The 18,250-nt window shown below is 37.9% G+C and overlaps 1 protein-coding gene across 1 annotated transcript in view; it reads right to left on the bottom strand.

The window, feature by feature from the left end:
- The window catches only part of COL6A1 (collagen type VI alpha 1 chain), a 75,687-nt gene extending 69,037 nt beyond the window's left edge, over positions 1–6,650 (bottom strand). Inside the window, exons 1-3 of the mRNA XM_039326317.1 lie at positions 6,347–6,650; positions 4,815–4,947; positions 2,636–2,836 (exon numbers count right to left, since the gene is read on the bottom strand). Of these exons, the coding sequence (XP_039182251.1) occupies positions 2,636–2,836; positions 4,815–4,947; positions 6,347–6,455 (443 nt within the window). The 5' untranslated portion in view covers positions 6,456–6,650. The remainder of the gene's footprint in view (positions 1–2,635; positions 2,837–4,814; positions 4,948–6,346) is intronic.
- Between the last annotated feature and the right edge of the window lie 11,600 nt (positions 6,651–18,250).

Genomic DNA, 18,250 nt, shown 5'->3' with positions numbered 1-18,250 from the left:
AAACAAATACTATGTAAAGTATCCCAAGCTTTTCCACAAAGAACAGAATAACAGAATAAGAGTTGGAAGAAACTTTGGAGTCCAACCTAGTCCAACTTTCTGCTCAAGCACGAGACTCTATGTCATTCTGGACAAATGGCTGTCCAATCCCTTTTTAAAAACCTCTTGTGATGAAGCGCCCACAGAAATTCAAACACTATTGGTTATTTTTTTTGCACAAATATACTGTAGTTGGAATTCTCTCTTAAGTCTCTTGTTTACTATAGTTGCTGGGCCTCTAGAGTTAGAAGGATGGTAGCAATGGCTTCCGGTTTGCGATCGCAGTGCTGGCGGATATGTAGAGCAATCGCTCCCTCCGCCATCCGGTTTTCTCCCGCCGGGGGACCCTGTAAAGGGTCAGAAGTTGCCCTGGAGAGGCAACGAGCATGAAGAGGACTCCCGAGCGATCGCAGAGGGCGGCAGGTCTTCTGTTTGATCCTGGGCAACTCTTTAAACTGACGGGGAAAAGATCGACCATTAATATGGCCCATCACCAAGCCACTCCAGCCGAGGCCAAAATTACTAACATGCACTTTGAAAGCACCGCGCAGGAATTGAGTGAAATCCTACCTTCTTTCTACCCTAAGTATTTTTCCTGTTAAAAGCTTCTTGAAATTTCTTTCCCCTGCGAAGAGAGAGGGAAGGGAACACTTTCCTCCCACCCTCTAAAATGATGGCGTCTGACTACTTGGGAAAATAAAGCCTTGAAAAGAACTACTAAATAATTGGATTTGCTTCTTTTTGATATTTTGGGATCCAAAAGTTCCTACTTTCACGGGGATTTGCTACTTGTAAAAAACATGGAAAAGAACTTAAACTGGATAAAAACCTAGCCTAGGATTTGAAAAGGATTTTAAATGCTATCAATGACATCTTGTGGCAAAACCTGGTACAGCAAATGAATATTCTTGACAAAAAGACCTGCTCATAGCCCAGATCTGTCCTTGGTATTATCTAAAGAGATTAAAAGCTGAGAGAACAGCTGGGCGGTGAAACTGCTTTTTAGGACTGTGGAGGCGAATACTTATTGACTTTCACTTAGTAAATAGCCTTCACTAAAGGACTGTCTATAACTACATCAGAAATGGAGGAGGACCAGCAACAAATTTCACTTAATTACAAACTTATACTTGAAAAAATTCTTGAAGCTACTGAGATAATTAAAGCTAGACTGAAAGACAAAGGCGCCAGCTTAAATCTACAAAGCAAAACCCTGATTGCAACCAAAGAACTCATAATTCAAAAAACAGAAGAGGAAGAAATTAATTCAAAAAAACAACAGAAGAGGAAGAAATTAATACCAAGACAGAGGACTTTAAAGAACAACAAGTACAATGTACTGAAAATCTAGACAACCAAATCCTGATTGCAACTAAAGAATCTACAACCCAAAAAACATCAGAAGCAGAAGTAATACCAAATGGAGGCTGCTAAAGATCAACAAGTACAGCTTACTGAAAACCTTGACAACCAAACAACCACCATAAAATTGGACATGACTTTTTACTTAGACCAGAAGAAATCTGAGGAACAAGACCAGACTGAATTGAAGACAAATATGTTAGAGCAAATATGGGGATCTGGGTTACTAGGGCGACAACTTAATGACCATAAATGGGCCAATTCCTCTGGAAAATTGATCACTAGATGGTCTTCTTTGATGCAAGTAACATGCACAAGAATGAAGGGAGATCCATCTGATGATCTAAAGGCATTGGTATGGAAGCCTGGTTGGCATAAAAAGAACACTAGAGTTAGACTTAAAAAATAGGGTCTTTTGATTTATTAGAGAGCATCCTAAAGTCTCAACTAATGGGCTGAAAGGAGATTTTGAGATGAAGAGAAATACGGTTACTAGAGTTAATTATTGTTGGAAAATGATAAAAAATAAGGGATTAATTGGCTTAATGAAGGTTTAGATTTATAAGGGAAATGAAAATTATTAGGGAATAGCTTCGAATTATTGTTTAGCCCAGATAACATAGATGATGGATTTGAGACAATGAAGGATACTCTATTAGTAAGTAGTGATGTATCAGGATGAGAAATAGAAAATGTTTATGAAATAAAATAAGAATATATCCAACTAATAATAGGTATATTTTAGATATTATAATTTTTATATAGTGAAATAAAGGAAATTTGGGTTACCTGAAATTTAAACACTATGGATATTTAAAGGTTAAATTGGAATATTATAATTTAAAATTAAAAATTAGGTAAAATTTAATACAGGATATAGATATGTATAAGTAAAATATAATGATAAATGTTTTAACTGAGCTTGTTATAATTAGAATTTTACTAGCTTAAATATGATATAGCAAACATTAAGGGAAATAGAGAAGGATTTTTTTGATGATGTAAGCTGAGATATGTACTAAAGATTTTGTTATTGTACTATTGATTACCCAATCACCACGCTGCTTTCCAAATATTTAAATGTAAAACTGGAAAACCAATTAAAACTTGTTATAAAAAAAAGAAGGATGGTAGCAATGACTAAGGTCTCTCTGTCTTCTAAAAGTGTGTGAACCTCCACGCAAATTTTTCCTTCTCTCTATTCATGCAATAAGAAACTATGGCTCCCACTTACCCAATGAGTAGTTCCTCAAGCCCTGCCTTAATGGCACAGTCAGTATAGGTGCCTTTCCCAATAGACTCTACTGAGGACACACGGTTCTTCAAGTCTGCTCGCCCACTGGGCATCCGGGTAAGTTTCTTGATCAGTTCCACCTCATCACTGTAATGTAAGGCGCCTGCATTCCACACTAGATTTCGGTCACACCGATAGTACCTGTAAAAAAAAAGAGAGGATGAGTGGACAGGTTTTTTTGCCTCCATTATAGTAAAATATTATTTGTTTTAATAGATTCCTGGTAAACAGGAATCTGAGAAAAAATGAGAAAGTGGGACAAATCAGGACAGTGAATATGGATGAAGATTATGGATGTAAAGTTATAGAACTATAGCAGTTCATTCCACAGGAAAGAATGTATTTATACAGCCCAGGAGGCACCTCCTCCTCAGTTCAAATCAGAAGATGTTGTGTAAGGCTGGATCTGTTGGGTTATCCAATAGCAGCCTATATTTTCAGTTCTATAGTGAAATGTCTTCCAGCAATCAATCTCCAAGTGAATGAACTTATCTTAGCTTTTGAGGCTCCACAATGAGGCAGAACTTCAGCAATGATGTGATATTCCCAGGGAACATACACCTCATCTTCAGCATGAGCAATGATGAAACCAGACAATAGCCAATTTTTTTCTATCACTGCAAGGCAAGTCGCCTGACTATTCCATACATGATTCTGTCCCCTGCAGCTGAGCCCATACAGGACACTTCTGTTGAGATTGGACAAGAGTTACTTCAGGACTCCAGTACAGGCTCCATCAAATGCTAGCAGCACTAATCATTGTGGTTGATGTCCTGTAATGGCATTCAGATTGCTATTTTGTGACTTCTGCTTCCTGAGAGGAAAAATAAGACTTTGCTTGACTTCTATAGTCTTAGCTTTTGCAGCACGGAACCAGACTGATGGTAGTAGAGTGATTCATTTGCTTGACCCTATTCAGAGGTTTTCTTCACACCAATGGAAAGCATAATTCAGATCTTCTTCATCTGAAAATGGTCCCCTAACTTGTGCTGTCTCTTCTCTGGCCAAAGCGTTAGATCTCTTCCATAACCCACAGAGAAGAAAACAGATATCTGATGGGTACCTACCACCACCTTTGGCCCTGGTTGCTCCATCGGGGTGCTCCCCAGAACTGGTCTGCCTCTTTTAGTTGTTCAGCTCTTTCCTTTCCTTCCCACTCAAAAAATAAACATAAAAACACAGGACCAATGTTTTGTAGAGTAACTGCTTTTATTCAGCCCAAAAAAGCATCAAAATTGTCCATAAACTTGTGGAAGGTCCAAATGCAGTTTGGAGGGAGACTACTTCTTGTCATAACACAGTAATATTTTTTTATTATGAGTTGGTTTTGTTGCATTTTAATATTATGTTGGCCACCTAAATAGTGAAAAAATAAGTAATAAGCAAATTAGGGTTATGGGGTTAGGATCTGGCCAAATCCAAAAAAAGATAAAATATACTATTTCAAAATATACGATTTGGAATTTTTACTAAAATTGCCTTCTAAAAATTGTTTCTATTGCTGTCTCCTGACTTTAAAATTCAGCTCCCTTGAACATTTTTCAACACAACTTCCAACTCAGAAAGGAACAGCAACAGAAAAAAATTGGCTCCAGGAATATATGAAAAAAAAATGTTTTCTTGGAAACAGCAAAGTCTGTAAAAGAAATGTTTTTTATGGAAACAGCAAACTCTGTAAAAGAAATGGAAATTAATGACTAGGGAACTTTTTGAAGAAACATTTTAGAACATTATCACCATTATTTGCTAATTAGAGTGTAAGAATGAATGCAAAAGTTCTGCTTATTCTAATTCTTCGGAAAATGTCAGATCCTTTTACGATAATTGAAAAATACTAACATCCATCCAAATGCTGTTCTGTAGTTCTGTGCAGGCTTCTGCAGTCTACGACTGCCCAGACATTGTAGGCCCATTTTGATTTCCATGATGGCCTCTCCACAAATCACTATCTCTTCTTGCTGTGCACATGTCTGTGCACGTGTGTGCATGTTAGAGGTATGAGACAGAGGGAGAGAGAAAAAGAGCAGGGTGGTCAAGAGAAAGAGCTTTCAAAATCAGTATAATAATGCTGTTTACAATGACTTCCACATTCAAGAAATTCTGAGTATACAATAAGTACCTGTCATTTAATTTATCAATGAATTGATTAGTGAATGCTTTGATCTTGTCAACGTTGGCTTTACCAAAAGGCTTTACCCTTAAGGAAACGCTCTCAGAGGTATCCAGGACAAAAAACAAATCCACCGGGCAATCTGTTAAAATTAAGAAATGGGCAATTTAGAAATAAAATGTTAACATCTTTATATTAAGATTCATCAGAAAGTTTGCAATGCATCAAAATACATGGAAAGAAACTGTAGTCACAGAACACTGCAGATTTATTCAAAAATAAGACCTCCTTTGTTCCTTGGGGCTTACTCATCAATGCAACCTCATCAATGAATTATATAGGCTTGTTTTTGTTTTGAAGTCACTTGGTGGCCTAGATAAACTAGGGTCTCTTAGCCTCACTCCACCCTTAGAAAACTAGTAGGAGAATAATCACTACATAATCTATGTATATATTTGTAAGATAATGCATCTAGGTATACAAGCAATAATACAAGGAGCTTTGGAAACACAGGGAAAGGAAAGAAAAGAAAACCCACTTGAAGGAATTTATATAATTTAAGAGAATGTAATTTCACCTCCAGCATCAAACATAATTGACAGGATCACTAGAATGATGGGGATGTTAATATGGGTAGAGACCTACCAATGGAGAATAGGGGCTGTATGGCTGACTGCCTCTCAGCAGGGCAAAATCCTACATGCATTTAAGATTATGTTTGCATACATGGGTGGCCTATTGCAATCTTTTCACAAAATTCACAACCTTCAGAATCAGCAGGTAAAAATCACACATTCCAGTTGTATACTGGAGAAGTTGTTTTCTAAAAGTTTGCAGTAGTTACTCAAATATGATATATTACACATTGACTATGTTAAATGTACTTTTTAAAAATATATTTACAGAAAAATATTCTTATTTATTTCTTCTCTACTTCTTTGACTTTATATTTAGGACAAACAAGAATGGAAACATTTTCTCTCCTTCCCCTTTTTACTTTACTATCCATAATTCAAATCCGGTCACTTTTCTGCATTGTTTTTCAGGGCTTTTTCAAAGCTTTTTCAAAGAGATGTTTTTTGTTCTATAAAATAATGTTCTTTATTTTGCTTATCAGTTCTGCCTATTTCTTCAGCTAAAATTACTTGTCGTGGCTGTTCAATTGATCACTGAAATCAAAATCTTACAAGGCATGCATACTGCACATACTTCGAAAGCCTACCAGACGCATATTCTTTACCTATAGCTCGCCTTTATATTATAGCGAGTGGGGCACAAAAAGTTCTCTACTTCTCTCCAAAACTGTACCACGGATATTCTTTATTTATCACGGGGGGATGCATGTTGCTACCCTGCACCTAATCTTCTGTTTGTAAAAATCGTATATAAGGAAAAGTTTAAACAAAATACCACGATCAAAAATCTGTACTGAAAGAGTACGGCAACGGTGGCGCTGGGTTACGATTAACAGATTCATCTTTTCAGTCCATTAAAGTACGCACATAACTGGAGAAACCAGAACCATAGAAACATATTCTTACCTTGGAAGGCTATTACTCTGTTGGATATTTCTGATCCCTGAGCGAGAACCCTCTTTATTAGAAAACAGTCCTGAAATAGGAAAATAAGGAAGATGCAGGCTAACTTCATCTTGCACGGAGCTGAGTTAGCATTCGGTGAGATCTGAAAATGCAAAAGAAGCGCAACGAGAGAAAGTTCAAACGCGGTTTCTTTTAGTTGGTAATTTTTGTTAAGTTTCTGTCCTGTCCCTGAGTTTCGGAAAGCGTAGGAAGGCAAGGGAACTGAAAGGGAGGAGGCGGCAGCGTCGGCCGTGGACGTCGAAGGGACCAGAGCAACTCTTCCAGAGGGGAGGGGACGGGCGGCCTCTGCTGGATCTGAACTTTCAGCCCCTCCTTGGAAATGGCTCTTTTTAATACAGTTGTTCTTCTACCTTCCTCAAGTAGAGGGGCATGTTTCTAGACTAGAGGCTCTGAATTTGCACTGAAGCATCTCTGACTTTAATTGCAAAATTATTTCTTATCTGCCTTTCTATATTAGCATGGAGACATAAGACTTGGTATCCATACTTTCACTAGGCTTTTAAATCACAACCCACTTTAGGAATATGAACTCTGTAATGGTGTGTTTTCCAACATGCAGGATGTTTGCATAGATGTAATGGAAAGCTAAAATGTAGGTAGTGTAGCATCAGAAGAATGTCGAAGATGAAAGACTCGAACAATTGCAAACCTGTGTAATAACAAGCTATTAAATTTGAATAGTGGCTACTCAGAAACAAACATAGCTCTCCCTCCCTTTGCAGACTAGCTGTACAAGGTTCTGTAATGACTTACAGACCAGTATTTGATAGATGTTTACTGAGTTTATATATTGGACTTTCACAATTTTATTATATAAGCCATGGTGACTGGGTTCACAACATATTAAGGCAGCATCAAGATTTACAAACTACAGTGGCTGCATTCATATGCCACGTTAAGCAAAATCAAATTGATCATTCTATAGTTTCATATTGCACATGAATTTACTCTTTTGCTTGTTTTAAAGAAGAGAAGATTAAATAACAATAATGGGGAAAGTCCTTTTTTCCTGCCATCTACTAGGCCTCCAGAGTTTTGCAAGCCAGATGTGGTAGGCCTAATTTAGTAACAAAGTAAGATACAAATAGATTTGTCTGCAATGTATTCTGACATTGTGGGGCCTTGTTTTCTATAATTATGGAAGGACTACAGAGCAGGAATAAGGTTAGAAAAGAAAACTTTTGTTTTCAGCATTTAGACAGGTTTGTTTTGATTTTCTTGTAGATAGACAATACAAACTTAAGTTTGTATGCATCAGGATCTAATGGCAGTAGAGAGACTGAAAGGTGAAGATGTTATCTATGTCTTAGAAAAATTCCACTTGCACTTAAATATTCATAGGCTATGGTTGTCCTAATCTAGCTATTAATTCTTTGGTGACAGTGTTAGACACAAAAATAGTCACAAATTGAAATCCACTCTGAGTTACAAATAGAAAAGAAGTTTATTAGACTTCACATCCAAGTCTAAAAAAATAACGGTTTGCAAAGCGTGGTGGATTCAGGAAGGCAATGCAATGTAGCCAAGCACTGAACCACACCCCAAATTCCAAAATCACATATTATTATACATCCTATCGCGACACCCCATTCCCTCCCCCATGGCCCCATTGGCTTAGGCTTTGGAGGTTACAATCTATCAGAAGCGCCTAAACAGAATACATTATATTAATACGATCCCTCTCCTACTATCCTATATCAATTCTAGAGGAGAGATGTCTCCCATCTTCTACACCTGTTAGATCCAGTAGGGGTACCAGGCACCAAAAGGTACTTAAAAACAATTCCTAGATGGTGACTCACACTGGGCCCCATGGTAACTCCTGTTCTCCCCCCTTCCTCCACCTGAGGCTTGTATGTTCCCTATATACTCAAAGCATCTACTCAGACAATTGATTATACAATGATAATTATAAAATATAAAATATGATTACATGATAATACTAAAAGCACATCTATTTTTATTTTTAAATATTCTCCCACAACAGTTGTATGCCTGAGTGAGCACTGGCTGAGGAATTCTGGTAGTTGAAGTCCATACCTATTAAAGTTGCTAAGGTTGAGAAAAATGTTTTACAACAAGTCTTCAAACTTTGGATACCCAAGGAACTCTTCTCAATGTAAAAAATAAATGTGGAATTTATTAATAAATATTTCACGTAATATATTTTATTAGAACTAAATGTTACAATTAATATTGCAGTAGTACAATATAAACAGAATTTGTCTCTGGAATCCCTGAATGAAGCTTGTAGAATTCAAGAGTTCCAGGAAACACAGAGTGGAATGCCAGAGGTTCAAAAGTCTGCTTATAAGACTAACTGCCTTTGCACTCTGCTCATGGAGTGTGTTACCGGTCTACTTGCCCCCCCTCTAACCGTATTGCTTCTAGCTGTCTCGCATCCGTCTGCATATTCGTGAGTTCAGGGATCCTCGCCTCTCCTGTTGTCACTCTCTTTCCCACTTTGGGCATGGTTGGATACCTATTGCCATGGGATGGTCTTCCAATGTTTCCTGTCCTATGGCCATCCCCCCCTGTTGCATGTGTAGCACCCCACCTCCCATCATTAGTTCCTGCGCAGATCGTGTTGGAGATTCCTTCCCCTTGCCAGTCATAGTTCTTTGCTGTTGCATGGGCCCCTGGTTCTGATACTAATTATCTTAAAAACTCGAATTCCAGGTATATTCATATCAAAACTATAACAAAATCACTGAACTCCGGGATAAATGAATAAAACAAACTGTTTAATAGTAAGCTTTCATCAGTCCTCTGCTGAAATCATCAGAGTAAAAAGTCGATGGTTGGAAGAACTGCTTATATGGCCAGCTGTTTTAGTAATCTGGTCATAGACCTCGTGACCGGTCTACCCGCCCCTCATTCTCCCTCAATCAGCTGTGTGGTTCGTAATCGTGCCGTACTCATCTGCATCCTCTTGACTCCTGGCACCCTCCCTCCCCTCACTTGCCCCGCCCATCCACCCAGAGTTATTGCTGGATCTCATCTGGCAGCTTCGGCAGATTGCAGCGTGGTCCCATTCGGGGATGTATTCCCCATTCTGCGTGTTGCCCTAATTGCACCGGCCTCCCCTCTCTCCCTCAATCCCACAGCGGGCCGCATCCATCTCTCCATCCCTCCACCCACTGGGATCTCATATTGCTCTATGGGTGGGCGTCCCGGGCCCCTCCCATTCCCCCTGCCCTGCATGTAGGTGATGTTCCTTGCGCTCATCCATTCCACCACGTGTGGCCACTCAGTGTCACCACTGGATTACCCCTTCTGTCCCCTCATCTTGTAGTTTTGGTGAGTTGCCAGGTAGTTCCGTCTGGAGGAGTTTCCTCCATCCTGCATGTTGTCCTAATCACACCAGCCATCATCTCCCCCCCAATCTTACAACGGACCGAGTTGATACCTCCATCCCTCCACCCACTGAGGTCTCATGCCACTCCATGGGTGAGCATCTCAGATCACTCCTATCTTCACTCATCCCACATGTAGGTAGCCCTCTTTGCGTTCTCTTGTTCCGCTGCCTATGATTGCTCAGAGTCATTGCAGGATCACCCCTTGTGCTGTCTCGTCCAGTAACCTCTGTAAATTGTCGCGTGGTCCTGTCTGGCGATATTTCCTCCAATACATGTTTTATCCTGATCGTGCTGACCCGTCATCTCCTCCCTGATCCTGCATTGGACCATGTCAGTGCCTCCATCCCTCTATGTCAGTGGTTCTCAACCTTTTTAATGCCGTGACCCCCAACAGGTCGTAAGTCAAGGACTACTCAACCGGTCGTAAGTCGAGGACTACTCAACTGGTGCAGCACCGTTTGCAGAATGGGACTTTTGGCGGGCTCAGCAGGGCAGAGACAGCCTGAACAATTCCTATTGGCTTTTGAAAGCCAATAGAATTAGACTCTATTCAAGAGAGTCTATTCTATTGTCTTTCAAAAGCCAATAGAATAAAAGGGAGTAGCACAGCTAAGGAAAAGGCGGAAAAAATGGCGGACTGTGTTGTTTGGCGATCCCCGTGAAATGGTCGTTCGACCCCAAATGGGGTCCCGACCCACAGGTTGAGAACCACTGCTCTATGTCGTTCCATAGGTGGGCATCCTAGATTTCTCCTGTCTTCATTCGTCTTGTGTATGGATGGTATGCCTAGCACTCGTTCTGATTTTTTGCATTGTTGTTTGCACTCCCTCAGTGTTTGATAAGCTGGTAGTAGTTCTACATATCAGTTAACTGAATATTGACCTGACAACCAGGCCTTTTTGAATAGCTGGCCACCTTTTGTAGAATCCTGGGCAATAACCTCTGCACCCTCAAAGTTGAAGATGTGGTTGTTGTCCGCCATATGTGCCCACACGTGGGAATGCTGTTCATGTCATTTGACAGCCAGTTCATGTTCATGGATCCTGGTCTTAAGTCGCTTTGCGGTTTCTCCAATATAATTGCAACGGCAGTCATTACAATTGATCTTGTAGACTATAGATGATCTATCGTCTTTGGGCAGTGGATCTTTTGGGCGCATTACTTTGGTACGCAATGTCTGATTTGGTTTATGTGCCACATTGACATTGTAAGGTGCAAGTATCCATGCTGTTGCTTTGGATATGCCATTAATATATGGGAGCATTGCCCAGGTCGTAATTATTGGTCCGTTGTGTATTGTTTGAGGTCCATGGCATTTGCAGCACCATTGGATAAAATCTCTTGGGTATCCATTTTGTTTACATATGTGGTGAAGGTAGGCCCTTTCTTTGGTTTTCGCCGCCCTCATGCTGCAATGAGTATCCACTCTTTTAAACAGTGTTCGGATGCAGCTAACCTTATGTGCCATTGGATAATTGCTCTCATAGTGCAGGATCCGGTCTGTCTGTGTGTTCCTATATATATCTTGAAAATTTAGGGACTAAAAGTGTTTTTAAGAACTTTTTTTTAAAAAAAAAGACTTGAAAAGTTTTGGATCTAAAAACTGAAAAACAGTGTTTATTTATTTATTTATTTATTTGTGAGACTTATATACCGCTTTAAGTGCAAGCACTCTCTAAGCGGTGTACACCAGTAAGCAATGTATATATATATTACATTGCCCCCAACAATCTGGGTCCTCATTTTACCTACCCCGGAAGGATGGAAGGCTGAGTCAACCTTGAGCCGGTGAGATTTGAACCGCTGACCTGCTGAACACAGTCAGCTAAAGTGGCCTGCAGTACTGCACTCTAACTGCTGCGCCACCTCGGCTCATAATATTTGATAATATCTAGTGGTGAATTATGGCACTATAACTTATTTATGCCTAAAAGATACCTGGCTCGAAGCCCAGAACTAGATAAGACTTTGGCTGGCCTTGGAAGCTTTTACTATTGAGAATTGCAGCTGAGAAAAAAGTGACAGGCTTGGGAGCTGCTTATCTGTGTGACAGAGATGATCATATTATTCTAAACTCGGCCTGTCTCTATTGTGGATTTATTTTCTTGTAGAAGAAATATATGGAACACTTTTGTTGGAATATTCATGAGTAGGAAGAGTCATGTGGTAACTCAGTCAGCCAATGTGAAGAAAGTGCTACTGAGTCTGTGCAAAAGGGTATTGAGTTAGAAACTGAATTTTCAGTCTCAGGTTTGTCTCTGTATCTCTCTGTAAGAAGCCTTCATTGAGCTATGTTGCTGTAAAGAAGAATGTATGGTATTGTAAATATTTTGATATGAATATAAAGAAATTTATTTGAATCAGCTAAATGCAGTCAACTGTGAGAGCTTCTGATTTATTTTCACCAACAGAGAAATTAAAATTCTCTAACAGGTTATGGGCCAGAAGCTTATTAAGGACTGCATTGTAATTTAAAACTGGAAGAAATTGCCTGTGTTTAGAAAATATAAGAACAAGACAGAATAAGCAGAATGGCTGCAATGGAATTTAAGGAAAGCTCTGTGCCTCGTTTAGGCCAGAAGAACTACATTATATGGGCTGCAAAAATGGAATGTTTGCTCAAAGCAAAAGAGCTGTGGTATATCGTAGAAAATCCACCACAAGTGTTTGCAGCTGCTGATCAGAAAAGTCATGATCGAGCAATGGCTTATCTCATCTTGAATTTAATGATGAACAATTTCTAAATGTTGCAAATTTAAAGACTGCAAAGGAGATTTGGTTGAAATTGAGAGTTGTGCACGTGAATGTTTCTGCATGCAATATAGTGCAATTGTCAAGAAAACTTTACAGGGCCTGTTTACAACCAGGTGAATCTGTGGAACAGCATTTAAATAAAATGCAAAGTTTATTTTTGGAATTAGGACAACGTGGGATTAAATTCCCTGAGTCCCAGAAGGTTTTATTGGTGTTGAACAGTTTAGATAAAACCTGGGACACAGTTTCTGTGATATTTGAGTGTAAAGAAGAGCAAGAATTAAATTTTGAGGCTTTAAAGGCATGTTTGCTTAATGAAGAAGAAAAGCAACATTTTAGGAACAGCCATGAGGAGGTGAAATTCCTGAGGAGGGGGTCCAGACTGCAAGTCTCTGGAGAAGAAACAAGGAGCAGATGGGACCAAGTTGCATCAAAAGAGAGATTTTGCAAGCAGAGAGCTCAACAAGAAAAGAATTGCTACATTTGTGGAGCAAACACACATCTGAAAAGGAACTGTTTGCAGAGGAACAATTTACAGCGAAGGACATTTGTGCAAGCAAAAAAGACTGATTTGCAAAAGGAACATTTTGATGTTGCCTAAGTTTGTTACAGCAACAACAGAGACAAGTGGCTAATAGATAGTGGGGCAAGTCAAACAATTGTTAATGACTCTGAGTTATTTTGCAGGTTTGTTCCAGTAGCACAAGAAGCTGTGGCTTTGGCAAATGGCCAGAAAGCAAAAGTCATCGGAAGAGGCGATGTAAAAATTCCATATTTGGAATCAAAGTTTACCAATATGCTTTGTGTACCTGAGATGGAACATAATTTGTTAAGTGTGTCTAATTTAGACAAACAAGGTTTTGAGATCATTTTTGTAAATGGGAAGTGTCTCATCAAAAGGAATGGGAATATTTGTGCAGAAAGCATAAAGGAAGATAATCTATATGTATTGCAGGGACAAAAGGTTCAATGTTCCCATATATTTAAGAATGTTGCAGAGCATGATTCATGTGTTCATCTTCTACATAGAAGACTTGGCCATGCAAGCTTTAAGGTTTTGCAGCAAATGCAAGAGTTTGCAGAAGGGCTAAATTTGAAGGGATCCAAAAAATATTTGGACTGTGCAATATGCAAAGCATTGAAGTCAAAGGCATTCCCAGTTAGTAAATACAGCACAAGACAAACAAAAAGAGCTCTAGAGCTGGTCCATGCAGATCTGGTGGGACCTATGCAAGCCAGTTTGGGATGAGCAAAATATGCACTGGTAATTGTTGATGATTATAGCAGGTATTCATTTTGCTACTTGCTTAGAGGAAAGACAGAGGTGCTACAACAATTCAAACAGTGGGTAAGTTTTGTAGAGAGAAGGTACAGACAACAAGTGTGTTAGTTGCAAACTGACAGAGGTACTGAATTTATGTCAACTAAATTCCAACAATGGTTGGGGCAGTTGGGGATAAGACACAGACATACAAATCCTTACACAGCAGCAGAGAACGGTGTAGCTGAAAGAAGGAATGGTGTTTTGCAGATAATGAAAGATTCATTATTAGAGGATTCTGATATGAGCAGATCATATTGGGGAGAAGCCATATTGACTGCCAATTATATAGTTAACAGGCTGTGGAGTTCCTCCATTAATAATACTCCATATGCCATATATGCTTTCTCCATATAGGAGAAAGCCATCACTGGCACATTTGAGAATTTTTGGAAGTACTGCATGGGTACATATTCCGAAAGCAATCAGAAGAAAGGGACAGCAAAAGGCAAGAAAGCTCAGGTTTATGGGCTATGAGCCCAGGTCAAAAGGATATGGCTTTAGCGATGGAAGTAAAAGAATTGTAATTTCAAGGTCTGCTAATTTTGCAGAATAAAATTGGGACAGAATTAATGCAAATTCTGGGTATGTCTCACTTAATGACAGTGATCTATTTAATGACAATAACTCATCTAATGATGGAAAAATGATTATTGAAGATGTCAATATTCAGGGAGGAGAGGCTGAACAAGACATGAAGCCAGATAGACTTGAGATACAGGAGCAGTTATTACCATGTAGATCAGAGTGATGTAACAAAGGAATTCCACCTGACAGGTATTCTGCCAGCAAGGTAAAAGTTTGCAATGTGTGGTATGAGCTAAAAAGTTATAAAGAAGTGTTGGCATTACCAAAAGCTGAACAAGAAAGATGGAAGGAGGCCATGGATAAAGAGATGAAATCCATGGGAGACCATGAAGTATTTAAATCAGTGACTTTGCCACAGGGAACCAAAGCTGTGGGTTGTAAGTGGGTATATTAGAAAAAGGTATTGCCAAATAATGATGTACAGTATAAGGCCAGGTTAGTGGCACAAGGTTTTTCACAATTAAAGAATTTGGGAGAAATAAAAAATTATCTTGGTGTAGAGATACAGAAAAATGAAAAAGGTGGTTATATTCTCAGTCAAAGGAGAAAAATTGAGCAGTTATTGGAAAAATATAATATGAAAGATTGCAATACTGCTCCCACATTCATGAGTGCAGATTTTTATAATAGTTTAAGTGCGGACAAAGGTGAAACCTGTGATCAAGAGATATATCACTCAGCAATAGGGAGTTTGTTATATCTATCACAGTGGTCCAGACCAGACATAGCTTGCGCAGTAAGCATTTTGAGTCGTTTTACTGCTGCACCTACAAAGTTACATTGGATGGGTGTAAAAAGGGTTCTCAGATATTTAAAGGGAACTATAAATTTGGGTCTTCAAATACAGATTACAAGGAAATCAAATTCTGGGATTATAATATTGTTTGGAGGGACTCTGATTGGATGGAAGTCCAGAAAACAAACAACTGTTGCTATTTCAACAGCGGAAGCAGAATTTATTGCTTTATCTGAATTGTGTTCTGAAGTAACATGGTATGTACAGTTGTTGCAAGATTTAAATATTAATGTAAAAGAATCTGTAAAGTATTTGAAGACAATGCTGCCTGTATAAAATGGCAACTGGTGACAGGGTGAAGAACAGAAGTAAACATGTAGATATTAAGTATTGTAATGTCAGGGAAGCTGTAAAAGAAAACTTGATTAGTTTACATTATTGTTCTTCTGAGGATAATTTGGCAGACATGATGACTAAACCATTGGGTAGTGTTCACTATGGAAAATGTATAAAGTCAATAGGTCTGATGTCTCTTCCTGTCATGAAGGGAGGAGTATTGGAATATTCATGAGCAGGAAGAGTCATGTGGTAACTCAGTCAGCCAATGTGAAGAAAGTGCTACTGAGACTGTGCAAAAGGGTATTGAGTTAGAAGCTGAATTTTCAGTCTCAGGTTTGTCTCTGTATCTCTCCGTAAGAAGTCTTCATTGAGCTATGTTGCTGTAAAGAAGAATGTATGGTATTGTAAATATTTTGATATGAATATAAAGAAATTTATTTGAATCAGCTAAATGCAGTCAACTGTGAGAGCTTCTGATTTATTTTCACCAAAAGAGAAATTAAAATTCTCTAACAACTTTGGATTATAAATCTTGATAGTTAAGCAACCTTCAATGGTTCTTTTTTTCTCCCTGGACAGAAAGAATATATTTCTTACTGGACATAAAAATTTAAATTCTACTTATATTTGCTTAGAGGAGGTTTAGAAACGGATAGTTGGTTGGATAACTTTATAAAGGTTACTTACAAAAAAAATAAAATAAAATGGATGTTTCATACTCAGCTTTAAATAGTAAAACACCATCTTTAACATCTGTTCCCAGTAGCCTTAGTTTGCCATATCACCAACAAAATACTGATGAACCACAAAAAGAAATTCTCTCCATGTTGAAATTAATACAAAAAACAATTGCTTTAGCTTGTGATCAGGTTAAAATTAATACAAAGAAGGTAAAAGAACAATTTTCTAATTTAAATCTACAAATTCAGAAAACAACTATAGAGAAGGAACCAGCAACCCAGAATACAGAAGGAAAACTAGAGAATGCTGACACAAACATTGACAATCTAAAGGAAGAAACTAATGACCAGATTCAGATAAATGAAAACTTAGAAGACACAATGATAATATTGGACATGGAAAAGACATTTTACAAACCAAGGTTTCAGAACATAATGGATGATAAGGAAGGAGAGCTGATGGAATGGAAGATAAAGCCGTTAATCCGAACTGTGGGGAACTGGAGGAGGAGGGAGGCTGTTTAATGAATACAACAGGCTAGTTCTTCCAAAAAATACTTTAATCAAATTGTTTTTCTTGTTTCAAATAATACATACAAAAACAGAGGAAGAATTATTTTATGATCCAAATGCACTGACTTGGAATGTTAGTTGGCAAAGGAAGAAAGCTAGAGTAAGACTGAAGGAAACAGAAACTTTGACCTATTAGAGGGGTTGCTATATTACTAAATAGATGTATGAACATGGTTAAGAATAGATTGTTAGAAATAGAAGTATTATTATAATTAGATAGCTAGGATTACTAATCAGAATATTATATTTTGGTATGAAAAGGGAAATAAGAATATGCTAAGAACTTTGAATTTGGGATGCTTTTAGTTGCCCAAATATAACTTGTTTTGAAATTATAAATGATTGGGATACTTTGAACATGTATGGGAAACTAAAATTGAAAAAAGCAAAAATAGGATATGGATTAAATAAATGGAAATTGAGTGCAAATGCAATTAAGATATGCTTTGGTTAGAAAAGATATATTAAACTGATATTATTGACATTATTAGAAAAATGTAACAAATATTAATATGCAATTGTATATTTACTAACAATAATAAGAATTGTATTAGTGCGGAAAAATGGTTATTACCAGAAGAAGAGAGGATGTACTGGAGGGTGTAATATCGGACTTAGTTTGAAGAAGCTTATATGTACTACAGAATTACTAATGGACTCAGTCATCATGTTGCCTATTGGGCACTTGTTTGTGAAAATAGAAAATTAATAAAACATTTATAAAAAAAGGAAAAAGAAAAAAGTCTGGTGTTAGGGAAGAACAAATTACTTAAATGATCCCCAAGAATTTTGTATGTTGTTGAAAATGTAGCAGGAACCTTAACTGTACCAAATCCAACATTAAAATCTAATTCGTACATATTAAAGGAATCCATTTCCCATATTAGATTGCTGGTTTTATATAGTAGATGCTATATTTAAACAAATAGATACCAAAATGAAATTTGAGAAAATTTCCTGAATAGAATTTGAATAACTAAAATTCCATAACATATTAAATAGTACTTTTGCACCACCAAGTAACTTAACGTCTTTAACTAATATATCATAAAGACATCGAGAAAATTAAATGGTAAGACTCAAGACAGGAATATTGTTGTTACAACAGATTTGCTTCATTTGCCTCTTTCTAAAAGTGTCCCACAAAAGTAAAAAAACAAAAATATTTGTTGGAGGGCTGGATCTAGACTTGGCCCTTCTCAGAAAAGGGATGTATGTTAGTTAACACTAGAACATAAAACATAGAATTTACAGAACACTCATTCAAGGTCAATACAATTTAGGCCAAGTTCTCCGACAACCAAGGACACACTCCTCTTCCATTAGGGGGAGCAAGAAATCCAAGAAACGTAACTTTTTTCTTATACTGTGCAAAGATCTTTGGAGAAATAAAATATATAGCATAGGATCAAGCGGCAAGAATCTTGTTGAATTCAGTTTTATCCCTCTGAGTCTCTCCTGCCCTCAACCCTTATTCGCATGGTAGTTACTGTA

The sequence above is a fragment of the Crotalus tigris genome, unplaced genomic scaffold (genome assembly GCF_016545835.1).
Source record: "Crotalus tigris isolate CLP2741 ecotype Arizona unplaced genomic scaffold, ASM1654583v1 scf7180000024340.7048381, whole genome shotgun sequence".
Lineage (NCBI taxonomy): Eukaryota > Metazoa > Chordata > Lepidosauria > Squamata > Viperidae > Crotalus > Crotalus tigris.
Note: the sequence above shows the minus strand (reverse complement) of the source record. Positions and strands in the feature narration are given on the sequence as shown.